The 13,346-nt window shown below is 42.4% G+C and overlaps 1 protein-coding gene and 1 pseudogene across 10 annotated transcripts in view; one reads left to right on the plus strand and one right to left on the minus strand.

Annotated features, from left to right (window-relative positions):
• Window positions 1–4,210: 4,210 nt before the first annotated feature.
• On the minus strand, window positions 4,211–8,698 carry LOC116636217 (annotated as a pseudogene).
• Window positions 8,699–8,954: 256 nt separating this feature from the next.
• Window positions 8,955–13,346, plus strand: part of AAK1 (AP2 associated kinase 1) — a 156,157-nt gene continuing 151,765 nt past the window's right edge. For 2 of the 10 annotated variants that reach the window (XM_032410799.1, XM_032410800.1), the window contains exons 1-2: window positions 8,962–9,419; window positions 9,707–10,109. In XM_032410799.1, the coding sequence (XP_032266690.1) occupies window positions 9,947–10,109 (163 nt within the window). In that variant the 5' untranslated portion in view covers window positions 8,962–9,419; window positions 9,707–9,946. Of the gene's footprint in view, window positions 9,420–9,453; window positions 9,662–9,706; window positions 10,110–13,346 lie in introns of those variants that run through there. The other 8 variants (XM_032410802.1, XM_032410803.1, XM_032410808.1 and 5 more) reach the window with 6 other exon arrangements.

Genomic DNA, 13,346 nt, shown 5'->3' on the forward strand with positions numbered 1-13,346 from the left:
TTGGCATGTAACAAGTACATAACTAAACAACTAATGAATGAAGTAATGAACATGATGTTAAAGAAAAAATTTTCATGACACTTGTCAAAGACAGTAAGGAAGATTTTATTCAAAAAAAAAAAAAAAAAAGAGGAACTATTGCAATGAGGGTTTTGTAGTAAGGGAGAGAGATGGAGCTCAAGTCCAAATACAACCAGGATAGGTGGAGACTTATAGCCAAGGGTGGGGGTTGGTGGATAGAAAATTCCTAAGAGAAGAAACATCAAGAGGAGAAACATCAAGCTAGGGGGATTCTTTGTATATAGACTCAATAGGATTCTCACTGAAGGTAGGCCAAGGTGGTAAGACATGGAGAGAGGGGGATGAGAAATTTGATCAGATATCAAAAGTGATCAGATTTCAAGGATGGGGGGGATTTTTGCTAAACTGACTCAGCAGGATTCTTGCTAAAACTGGACTAAGTGGGCCAAGCACAGAGCCCAGGGTCAAGATCTAGTCAAAAAGAGGACTCAGAGGAGCCTGGCTCAAGTTTGGCTAAGGAGAGAGTCCCCGTCAATAAAAAGTACCCAAGGTCACTAAGTTGAACAATGACAATTTAAAACAATGAGCACCATCTCTACCTATCAAACGGGATAGATTTCTCTTTTAACTGTACAAACTCAGTGTTTTTTGTTTGTTTTTTAGAGAGAGAATGAGCACATATGAGCAGGGAAGGGCAGAGTAAGAGAATCTTAAGCAGGCTCCACACCAAGCATGTGGGAGCCATTCTCACAACCCTGAGATCATGACCTGAACTGAATTCAAGAGTTGGACGCTTAACTGACTGAGGCACCCAGGCGCTCAGACTGAATGTCTTCTTTTAAGACCAAAGGCTCCTTGAGGGCAAAGAGTGTATCTATTTTGTTCATTGCAATAAAATTTCTGGTGTGTAACCCATGGTAGGTGTTTAATAAATATATGTTAACTGAATCAAGAGTGGAGAGCAAATCAGTATAACTTTCCTGGAGGAAACATAACTAAGTATGTATGTGAATAATATACATGTAAATGTAATGTAAATATATGTACTACATATGTAAAACAGTAAAATTTTAAAATAAAACAATAAAATATTCAACAGTAAAGAACTGATTATTGAGCATCCATTAAAAATAATGTTTCCAGGGGCGCCTGGGTGGCTCAGTCGTTAAGCGTCTGCCTTCGGCTCAGGTCATGATCCCGGGGTCCTGGGATCGAGTCCCACATCGGGCTCCCTGCTCAGCGGGAAGCCTGCTTCTCCCTCTTCCACTCCCCCTGCTTGTGTTCCTGCTCTCGCTATCTCTCTCTCTGTAAAATAAATAAAATCTTAAAAAAAAAAAAAAAAAATGTTTCTGGAGAATATATAATGAAGTGGGAAACTATTAAATGAAAAAAACATAGTAGAATGTACCAAATATGCAATGGGATCTAATATGGTAAAAAAAAAAAACCCAACTGTATTTATATACTGGAAAAAATGCTAAAAGGAAATTGATCAAAGTAGCAGAAATAAATGGAAAGACATTCCATGATCATGGATTGGAAGAATTAATATTGTGAAAATGTCTATACTACCCAAAGCAATCTACAGACTCAGTGCAATCCCTAAAATACCAAGGGTACATTTCACATAAATAGAAAAAAAAAATCCCAAAATTTGTATGGAACCATAAAACACCCCAAATAGCCAAAGCAATCTTGAGAAAGAAGAACAAAAGCATCATGCTCCCTAATTTCAAACTATGTTACAAAGCTATACTAATTAAAACAGTATGGTGCTGAGCTAAAACAAATATATCAATGGAACAGAGAGCCCAGAAATAAACCCCTGCATATATGGTCAATTAGTTTAAGACAAAGAAGCCAAGAATATGCAATGGGGAAAAAAACAGTCTCTTCAATAAATGATGTTGGAAAAACTAGACAGCCACATGTGTAAGAATGAAACTGGATCACTATCTTACATTGTACACAAAAATCACCTCAAAATGGATTAATGACTTGAACCCGAAACCATAAAACTAGAAGAAAACATAGGTAGTAAGCTCCTTGACATAGGTCGTGGAGATTATTTTTTAAAATCTGACACCAAAAGCAACAAGAGCAAAAATAAACACCAAACTAAAAAGCTTCTGCACAGCAAAGGAAACCATCAACAAGATGAAAAGGCAACCTACTGCATGGGTGAAAATGTTTATAAATCATATATCTGATACTGGGCTAATACCCGAAACATAAAGAACTCCTACAACTCAATAGCAAAAAATCTCTCAAACAGTCCAATTAAAAGATGGGCAGAAGATGTGAACAGACATTTTTCCAAACAAACAAAAACATACAGATAATCAACAGGTACATAAAAAGATGCTCTCTATCATTAATCATTAGGGTAATGCCAATTAAAACCACAATGAGACATCACCTCACACCTGTTAGGATGACTAGTATCAAAAAGACATGAAATAACACATGTTGGTGAGGGTGTGGAGAAAAAGGAACTCCTGGGCACTGCTGGTGGGAATGTAAATTGGTGTAGACACTACGGAAAACAGTATGATGGTTCCTCAAAAAAATTAAAAATAAAACTACCATATGATCCAGCAATTTTACCTCTGGGTATTTATCTGAAGATAACAAAACCACTAACTCAAACAGATATCTGCAACCCCATGTTCATTACAGCATTATTTACAATAGCCAATATATGGAAACAAGCTAAGTGTCCATCAGTGGATGAATGGATAAAGAAATTGTGATTTGTGTGTGTGTGTGTGTGTGTGTGTGTGTGTATGATGGAATATTATTCAGCCATAGACAAGAATGAGATCTTGCCATTTGTAACAACATGGATGGACCTAGAAGGCATCATGCTAAGTGAAATAAGTCAGACAAAGTCAAATACCAAATGATCTCTCTCACATGTGGAGTCTAAAAAATAAATATATTAAGCTTATAGGTACAGAGAACAGATTGATGGGTGCCAGAGGCAGGGGGTGATGGGTGGGAGAAATGGGTGAACTGGGTTTTTTTTTTTGGTCTGTTTAAATAAATTGAATTAAAAAAAAAGGACTGAGAGCTGTTTGTTGGACATAGTAATGTGGAGAACTAGTAGAGATGACAAGGATAGACAACTGTACTGATGTGCTTTGCTGGAAAGAGGTGGAGAAAAATGGGGTAGTGGCTGGAGAATGAAAACTCAAGGTAAATTGATATTAAACTAATGACATTAAAATAAACTGCAGGAGAAGGTGGAAATGAGTGACCTAGAACGTCTCAGGTACCTTTCATATTGTTAGAGAGAACTGAATATCCTGTACATTTTAGTAATCCTTCGAGATTTACTGATCATCAAACTTTCGGGTCTAGAAACTTTTGTGATGAAGGAATTCTTCTAAAAGAATATTTCTGTGGTTAATTAGACTATTAGAGCTCAATCTAATTAGGACCCTGATAAGAAGCATTACATATGTTTCAGTATTTTGATATATTTTTTTCATTAAATTACTAATTTTTTGTTCAAAATATTTATTGAGCACCCATTATGTATGTGTGAGTCAACTGCAAAGGACAGAAAGATGAGTGTGATGTAATCCTGAAGGGAGAAACAGGTTAACCAACGATGACAGTACGAATTGATTTGGGCTATAATGGAGGTACATTCAAAGTTCTACAGTAACAGTAAGTAGCAGAACACAGCAGAAGGAGTAGCTGAAAGATTTATAGGGCAACTAAAAACAGAAAAGGGATTTAGACCTCCAACAGGCTGTTGGACTGGATATGCTGAGAGGTCCTTGAAATTTTGAGCTTCCTGAAAATAGTCAATGCAAAAAAAAAAGTCAATAGCAGTTATCTCTGAGTGACTTTTATTCTTTATCCTACTTTCTTCAGTGATTATGTAATTACCTTTCTAACCAGAAAACAAAAACAATAAATGTTCTTGTTAAAGAAGGAAAATGGTTGTTATAATTTCCCTTCTGCTAAACAGTGGTTCTCAAACTTGAATATGAATCAGAATCACCTGGATGGTTGGTGAAAGGGGACTGCTGCCCCTGCCTCTACCTAAATACGTTCTAACTGTTTTTACTACGATTGTGCCTTTCTTACCAGTTTTAGTTCCTGTCGTTTAATACACTTAATTTTACAGGATATTTTAAATTCCTTGAAAGGATTATATATATATATATATTTTTTTAAATAAGAAAGGCTTTATTTTTAAGACAAAACAAATAGCACAAACACACATCCAAATGCATGTAAGTTCATTGGGTTTTATAAAAGAGAAAGCGGCACTCAGGTGTCAGTTCTAACTAGAAACATCAAGGAGATGCCCCTGCTTCTGGTGGCATGGATACAACATGTGCTTGTCTAAAAAGTCGTTCTGGGTGGCATCATTGTGGAAATGCATGACAAGAGTGAGGTGATACAAGGCAGAAATGCAGGTGGGTGAAACTTTAAGACCCTTTTCACCACCCTAATGTGCTTTTGTTTTGCTCTGGGGAATTGAAGCAATCCCCAGGTCACCTTAAAAAGAACTTAAATGTCAAAGAACACTTTCAAATACCTAAGAGAGATTTAAGATTGTTACTAAAGTTATACAGGGAGGTCAGGAGGAGAAAATAGTTTATGTTCTCAAAACCCAGGTTTCACACAATATGAAAAGAAGAGGCTGATTTTAGTAAAGGCTGGTCTTTTTCATGATGTGCAGGAACTCCTGCTCATTGACTTTTCCATCTCCATCTCTATCAGCCTCATCGATCATTTCCTGTAGCTCCTTATCAGTGAGGTTCTCACCCAACTCCTTGGCCACACGCTTTAGATTTTTGAATGATATCTTCCCAGTTTCATCATCATCAAAGAGCTTGAAAGCTTTCAGAATTTCTTCTTTGGTATCTTTCTCAGACATTTTCTGAGTCATCACAGTCAAAAAGTCACTGAAGTTCATTGTTCCTGTTCCTTCCTTATTGATTTCGCTTATCATTTTCTTGATCTCTTCTTTCTTGGGTTCAAAGCCCAGTGCCCTCATTGCCACCTTAAGTTCCTTAACATCTATGGTCCCAGCTCCATCAGCATCAAAGAGATCAGAAGTTTCCCGGATTTCCTGTTTCTGCTCTTCAGTAAGCTCTGGCTTAGGACTCATCCTTTTTTCGCTGGGCAGATGATGCCATGCTTGCCTTCTTAAAGTTAGAGGCCATTGCTGATGGACTCCGCTGCCCATTGTTACGGCAACTGACGTACATCGAAAGGATTATATTTTATTCACTTTTAGCCCCCTGCTCTCTCTTTTTAAGCACTAACTAAGGAGTTGCTGAAAATAAATTTCTGAAAACTGTATCCCTGTGTACCATTTTTAGTGCTGGAGAAAATACAACAATGATAAATATGTCAATTATACCTCAGAAGAACAGGAAAGATATTTAAATTAAAAAAGGTTTTTAAAATGTTAAACCAAAAGTGTAGAAAAAAGTATATGGCTCTTCCCCTTAAGCGATGCATTTGATTCATTCATTATTTAGTAATCCAATAGTTAATGATCTGAGTGGGGCCTGATAATCTGTATTCCTAATAAATTCCGCTGGACTAAAAGCTGGCAATATAGAATGGCTACATGGTGTAGTGAAAATGATGAGGGTTTTGAGGTCAGTCAGGTTTTGATTCTGCCTCTGCCCTTTACAGGCTCTGTGCAACAATAGTTAACATACATTAACCTGGCTCAGCCTGTTTCCACATTGACAAAATTAAGAGTAATGCGTCCCTCATAGGTGTATTGTGAAGACTGAATGATATGATTAAATATCCAACACAGTGCGGGCCTTAGTTAAGGTAGCTAATTAAAGTTGGTCCCCTTCCCTTTGATTTCCTCTAAGGATGCACCACACATTGCCATAACTGGGTTTACTGGGACATGAGTTAGCCACACCACAGGGCAAATCATTTTCTCCTAACCTAACAAACCATGCACATCCCTCTGCCACTAACAAAATCTTCACTGTTCATCTATAAAATTGGGGATAATAGTATAATAGTATCTACTTTAATATAATAGATAATAGTATTTACTTTGCAGAGATGCATACAAGAGGATTAAACAAGATATTATGTTAAGTGCTTAATACAGTAACTGGCATATGGAAAATACACAGTAAATGTCACTTTCTTTTCCCTTCTCGCACTCTCTTTCTCTTTTTTTTTAAATGGGGGTGGGGGTTGGGGGGGAGGAACAGAGGGAGAGGGAGAGGGAGAGGGAGAGAGAGAATCTTAAGCAGGCTCCTTGCCCAGCGCAGAGCCTGATCTCACAACCCTGAGATCATGACCTGAGCCCAAATCAAGAGTCAGCTGCTTAACTTACTGAGCCACCCAGGCGCCCTCCCCTTCTTTTTGATTAGGTATTTATCGATAGTATCTCCTAGACTAAGTTCAAAAGCTTACCTAGCCCAGAATACTTCAAATCAATTTTTCTACCTTAATCAGATTGCTCTCTTACATGTCACATTTAATTTGAAGTCAATTATTTGGCTTATTTAAATACTGGTAAGGACACATACCAAATAAACTTTTGTATTGAATGCCCAAGGAGATAAGTAGAAGACTGTTCCTGACTTTGAGTACTTGAGGTGACAATATACATGAAAAGTTGAATAGGAATGCAACAAAGCGTAGGGCAAATTACACAGAAAGTGAGTGTGGTAAGAGTTTTGGGATCATGGTGGCTGATCTGTGATTATTTTGCACTCAGGAACAAGAAAATTATTAAGAGTTGTAAGAGGGCACTGGTTTTATGGCTGAGAAAATAGGTCCAGAGATCTAAGTGGTCTAGGGCACAGCTATGGAGTGGCAGATATTTCCTGTCTTCTGGTCCCTTGCTACTTGCAGATGTTTCTATTTTCTAGTATTTTAATCAGTTTATATTTTTTCTTTGTAAGTAGGCAGTTTAGTGTAGCTAGTTAAACACTGGGCTCTAAAGCCAAAATGTCTGGGTTTGAGCGCTAGCTTCGCCGGTCACTATCTGTGTGACTTTGGGCAACTCATTTATCTCTGTGCTTCAGATGCCCCATCTAAAAAATGAGTACAATTTATATTACCTTATTTCATAGGATTGTTATGAGGATCAAATAATTTATTATATGTAAAGGATTAAAAACTGGAATTTTGTCTTATAATTGTTATTAGTCTCTGAAAGAATGGAAAGCAAGAAACCCAGTGTTCTAATGTTTTTTCTTTCTTTTGCTTCTCTTAAAAAAAAAAAAAACCTCCTCAAAGCATCAGGTGGATGCTTGTTAGCTGCCTTAATCCTATCAGAAAAAAACAAGTTTTTGTTCCAAGGAAGTGAGAGTTGGGATTTGCATAAGTCTGGCCTAGTCTGGTAACAGGAATGTCTAGGAAAATAAAAACTGAGATAGCAACAGATTCTAGGACCCAACAGAACTTCTTCAAAAAGTCAGCCAAGATCAATAGATGTAGATAAAGATGGAGGTCAATGAATCTAATTCCAATGAGCTTTCCCATCTATTTTAAGGTCTATTCCAAACTTCCTTAAGACAAAATCTAGCCTTTTAAGGAAAGTGCAGAGAACATGCCTCTGTGGGCTTCCTTTGAGGGAATGTTTTAGCAGGTGCTGCATTCCACCCTGGAGGTGGCTGCATGAATTTGTGAACTGAGGTGACAACATTGACTCCCTCTGGAAGAAAAAAATGCTGTCTCTACACAGGAAGCTTAACTACAAAGGCACTACTTGAAAAAAGGAGGGGGGGAGGAGGAGGAGGAGAGGGAGAAGAAGAGAGGAAGGAGAAGCAGCAGTCACTGCTCAGTTCAGTCACGGCTCAGTTCAACATTCAGATTAGAGAGGGTAAGAAACACCCCCCCCTCTCCCCGCCGGAGTACCTCTCTGTCCTCTCCTCAAATGCCTATTGAAAACGTTCTGGGATGAATTACAAGCCAACAGCGCTGTTGCAGAATTAGGGAGAGCGGGTGGAGGTGAGAAATAACCTATATTCAGGTGGTTAGAAAAATCATGGATTTTGGGGAGCAGCGGGGGGTGGGGGCAGGGATTTGGAACTACTTTCAGCATCACCCATCAGGAAATAGGGATGGAGAAGGGTACTAACCGGCCTTCCAAATCTTCTGCATTTGGCAGATGAAAATCACGTTGTCCACCCAATGGACTTTGGCACTCAGGCGATATCAGGGTAAAATAAGCATCAAGGAGGAAATCTTGAAGTGAAAAAGAAAGAACAGAAGGTCAGCCTTGGGTTTTTGTGTGAGGGGATTTGTGAAGGTCAGGCCCACCCATAGCATCAGGAAAGGTGGAAGAATTAAGCGTCACTGTCGGCAGCCAAACCCTAAAGTATGGGATCAGACCAACAATTTGGATCTGCTGGTACCCTAGGATCTGCCCTGCACACACCCCTCAAGTTTCTCGGTTTGAGTCTCGCCTGTAGATTCCCAGACGAAACACTGTCTTAAGTTTTCTCACAGTGCCTAGCTCAGAGCTGACCGCAGAGCAGTTCTCAATAACAACTGGGAGCAAAAACAGCTTTTGAGGTTGCGGGGAGAAGGGTACAGGTTTTACTTAGGGTTGGCGTTCGGGTGTGGCCTTGTACCAACTGCCAGCAAAATTCTCCCGATCACCCCTTGTCTTCCACTTTCTGCACAGGTGACGTCGTTAAGTCTCGCAGGACAGGCTAGGGGCTAAGAGATTAAGCCGCGCCTTCAGGTGTCAGCCTCGATCCTTTCGGAAACAACAACCCCCAGAATCCCTTGTGCAGGGAGGTCAAGCCGCAAATAAGATGGCTCCAAGAGGGTGGTACATGCAGCAGTTTCCTAGTCCTTGGCAGTTTCTTTACCGGATGTATTTAAATAACCGAATCCCCACAAATGCACCACCCCACTAACCACCTTCGAGGCCGATGAGGCCACCGCAGCCACCTCGCTCGCTCCTTCAGGGGCATCCTGGGAGTTGTAGTCCAACCGCTGGGTTGCGCCGAACTACCTTTCCCATAGTGCCATGCGGGCCGGGCGATAAAAGTTCTTTTCTAAAACTCTCTCCACACTGAGACACCCCCATCCCGGGTCCCCTTCTCTCCGACGACTCCTTCTCGTCTGTCGCGATTGAGCGGCAGCAACAGGAGGGCCTCGGCCCGTCGCCGCGCCGTCCCGAGAGGCACTTCCGGCGGCGGTTCACTTCCTGGTTGGGTGGATGGAGCCGGGCGGGAGCGCGCGCGGGGGAGGGGCGGCGGGTCAGTCTCCGCTGGGCGCTCCGGGGATCAGCTGGCGGGCGGGCGGGCGCCGAACGCGGCCCCGGCTCTCGCTGCAGCGCCGCCTCTTCTCCGCGTCTTAGGCCGGCCCGGCGGCCGTGACAATGTTGCAGGGCTGGTAGCTGGGCGCCAGCCGCCGAGCTGTCTCAAGTGGGTGCTGCCGGGATGCTGCCTCTCGGGGCGGCGGGGAGACCCGGGAGGAGGGGGAGGCAGTGCCCGGCTCGGTCGGCGCTGCCCGAGGCGGCCGAATCCTCCCTTTTTCCGAGCCGCGGGCACCGGGGTCCCGGGCTCTGCCGGGTTTTCAGCCCTAGGGTTTTTCTGCTAGGAAAATGCATGAAGCGTTTCCCCGGGATGATGGCTTTTGCTCTCTCTAGGACTCAGCGGCTGAATTCGTAAGTGTGTTACTGATTCATCCTCTCTCTCTTCTGTCATCACAGGTTTAAACTTACACGAATCGCTCTCTTGAGGAGGAGGGGACCGCGGCGCGATTGACACGCATATTCCTATAGGCATCCTCCCTCAGCCCCCACCCCCACGGCCGGATTCGGGTGGCTCCTCTCCGAGCTGAAATCCGAGAAGAAATCCTTGGATCTCTTGTTTTCTTTAAAAAAAAAAAAAAAAAAAAAAAAAAATCCAGAAACCGTCGGTATTTTGCTTTACTGCTTCCTATTCGCAAGATGAAGAAGTTTTTCGACTCCCGGCGAGAGCAGGGCGGCTCTGGCCTGGGCTCCGGCTCCAGCGGAGGTGGGGGCAGCACCTCGGGCCTGGGCAGTGGCTACATCGGAAGGGTCTTTGGCATTGGGCGACAGCAGGTCACTGTGGACGAGGTGTTGGCGGAAGGTATGGTGGGACTCTTTCAGTGCGCCGTGAATTAAAATCTTATGCTGATGCAGCAAGACTGGTTTCTAGTTGTTCAGTGTATGAATGGGTTTTGACCAGTTGACCCTCCCTTCCCCCTTCCCTTGCTCAGTGAATCATTGTCCTTGAGAAATTTAAAACTGAGATTTGGAAGTGACAGGGCTTGTGGGGTGGAAGGACGTTGCTGGAAATTGTTTACCTCAGTGGCCTTTTACTTTATTATTTTTTTAAAAATTGGCAAGCCAATTCTTGTCTGCCTCACTGAATTATAAGGATCAGATGAGAAAACGCATGTGTGAAAGTGTAAAGCTTAACATCAAATGTAGGGTGCTGGGCTTGTCATCCTCCTTAAACTTGAAATTGTGATGTGAGGGCTGAAGGGTGGAGATGGAGTAGCTGTAAGAAGAGAGAGGGGTTTCTCCTACCCAACTTTCCCACTCCCAGGAGTAGGCATTTGAGGAAGAGAGGATTTTCAGAGAATGGGAATATGTTTTTCTAAGAGCCAAGGCTCTTGGTGGATTTGACTAGTTTTGTTTCCTGACCCAACTGTAATCAGGTCCCCAGGATGTAGCCAAGATAACAGAAATTACACGAGATGAATGTGGTTATTTTGAAAGCAGTCTACTAGGCCCCTCTTCCTCCTGTTTTAGTTTTTATTTTTATTTTTTAGCCAAAAGAATTACTTGAGAGTAGCATCTGATTTTTGTTTTTCCTCTATTGGAGAAGATGTTATTTAGATCTGTGTAAATTCTCTCCATGTGTGTTCATCTGTATATCTATAGATATGTAAATATATATTTTTATCCCCCAGGCTTTCTGGAAATCTTTGCGTGTATTTTTTGGTAACCTTAACCTCGACCTTCATAATTACGCCAGATTCATACTTTTCACAGCCCATTGCCTGCCTTGTGTGCTTTTATTTTTAATAAAAGCAGCAATTTCCTTGGCATGAAGCTATTCAAACTAATTGGATGGGGCCAACCTGCTGTAGGTTGTGTTATCGGCTGAGAGGGGGGATGGAGGAAGGGGGAGGCTTCTGTTACTGCAACATGGTAGTTTTGGGGGGGACAGTTTATTAGCTGGGGAAGGAGCGTTTTTGCAAGCTAAGGTTGAAGCAAAGGTCCTAACCTGGGCCTGGGAGATGCCTGTCACGGTGAGTGTTGCAGGCAGGTGGGTTGAGAGGATGAAGAAGCTGTGTTTGGCTTTCAGCTTGTGAAGTACTGGGTTCAACTTGGGCCCATTTTTCTGGGGTTAGGGTGGAAGCCTTTACTTTAAAAACACTTAACAAAAAAAGATCTGACAGTTAATGTCCTTGTGAAATTCTTGCTCTTTTCCATTCTCAGCACTGCTCTAGGTGGACTTATTCCGGGGCCTGAGTCACTGTCCCTCTGGATCTTTCCTTGTGGGCTTTGGTGCAGGATGGGAGATGCTTCTGTGCCCGCTGCCAGATCCGCACCCTTGTCTTTCATCCCTGTGCCAAAGCCCTTAACTGCAGTGGGATGGAGAAATGGAGAAGGAGTACGTGAGAGAGAAATCAGGAGGCATGAGGGGGCACAGAGCTCTTTCCTTCTCTTTGAATGGCTTCTGCTGACCTTATAGCCTAGGAGCATTTTGTTCAGCTAGGATATTGTCTTACTGTAGTTGGTGCTACCCTAAGCCGTGCCTGTTTTCAGAGTCTGAATGATGGGAGAAAGAGAAAAGGCAGAATTGTTCTTTGTAATCTAGGCTGTCCTCCTCTTCCCTGGAATTCATCCCTGAGAACTGCACATCATGCATTATAGTATTTTTATGTGGAACTTAGGGCTTGCAGCTCTGCATTCATTTATTCATTCAACAAGCAGTTATGGCGTATTTATGATGTGCCAGGCATTGTGCTAGGCCCTGGGGATATGACATAAAACTAGATGCTATAGTTTACAGACTACGTTGAGAAATGGAAAACAACAAGTTAGAATAGAGTGATATGCGCTATCACGGAGACAAGCTTAGGGTGCAGTGGCCCCCAGTTTTAGAGAGCCAAGAATTGCTTTCTGCAGGAAGTGACTGACCAAAGAATGAGTAGGAGTTATCCAGGTGTGGAGACAGCATGGGCCAAGACTCAGAGCAGCAGGAGAGAGTCTCACGTAAAACTGGATATGGCGATATTGCTCTCTTTATATTCTTTGACTATAGGTGAGTTTGAATTTGTGGCTCTTAGAAGTATATAGCTATATAGGAGCTGTATACAAATTATTTATGTAGCACCTACTAAGTAAAAAGGTGCCACTAAGTTCTGAGAGGGATGATAGGGTGGTCTAAAGGGTGATGTCTGCCTTTAAGGAGCTGCCAGTGCGTTTGGTAAGACGAGGCAAATATTCACACATACAGCGTAGCATGGTTACCAGCAGTGTCTACAGAGTCAGGCAGATCTAGGTTCAAATTCTGCATCTGTTCTTTACTAGCTGTAAAACCTTGAATAAGGCATTTCAAATCTCTCTGGAATCTGTTTCCCTATGGCAGTGGTTCTTAAAGCGTGGAGTCCTGGATCAGGAGCATCAGCATCATATGGAAGCTTGTTAGAAATGCAAATTAGGCCTCACCCCATAAACCATGAGGGTGGGGCTTTAACAGATTTCTGGAGAGATTCTGATGCAAGCTAAAGATTGAGAACCCCTATCCTGTGGAGTGGTCATGAATATCAAATGAGCCGATGTATGTGAATTATTTAACATTTTTCAGGTGTTCAATGAATGGTAGCCATTATTTGCCAGCAACATTATATCCTTTTTGTAGTTAAGGGGAAGTTGGGGGGGGATGTGAAGGTTAGTTTGGCTGTAGCAATCTGCAGCAATCCTTTTCCCCATTGTGGGTGGACAGAATCAGATATTTTTCTGCAGAAGCCTCACTAGCTCCTTGAAGGGTCAACAGATGTTTTGGGTGACCATGTTCCTTCCTGCACCCTCTTCTTTTTGAGTCCCCAGGTGTGGACCTAACCACCAGTCCCAGCCAGAGTTGTCTAAGGATGATGAGGATTGTGCATCGAGTTGCCAGGGCAGTGACCAGGCAGTTTGGGAGGGTGGGCTTTAAACACAGACTCTTCAGCACCACATCCCACCTGTCACCCCTGTTTCTTTAAAATGGGTATCAGTCTATGCTTTATAGTGAGGAATGCAGGAACACCGAGGAAGAGGTGCTAGAGTAAGACAGGAGAATACGTGGGCTGCCATCTCCCCATCAGCA

This window comes from Phoca vitulina, unplaced genomic scaffold (assembly GCF_004348235.1).
Source record: "Phoca vitulina isolate PV1807 unplaced genomic scaffold, GSC_HSeal_1.0 scaffold12, whole genome shotgun sequence".
Taxonomy (NCBI): domain Eukaryota; kingdom Metazoa; phylum Chordata; class Mammalia; order Carnivora; family Phocidae; genus Phoca; species Phoca vitulina.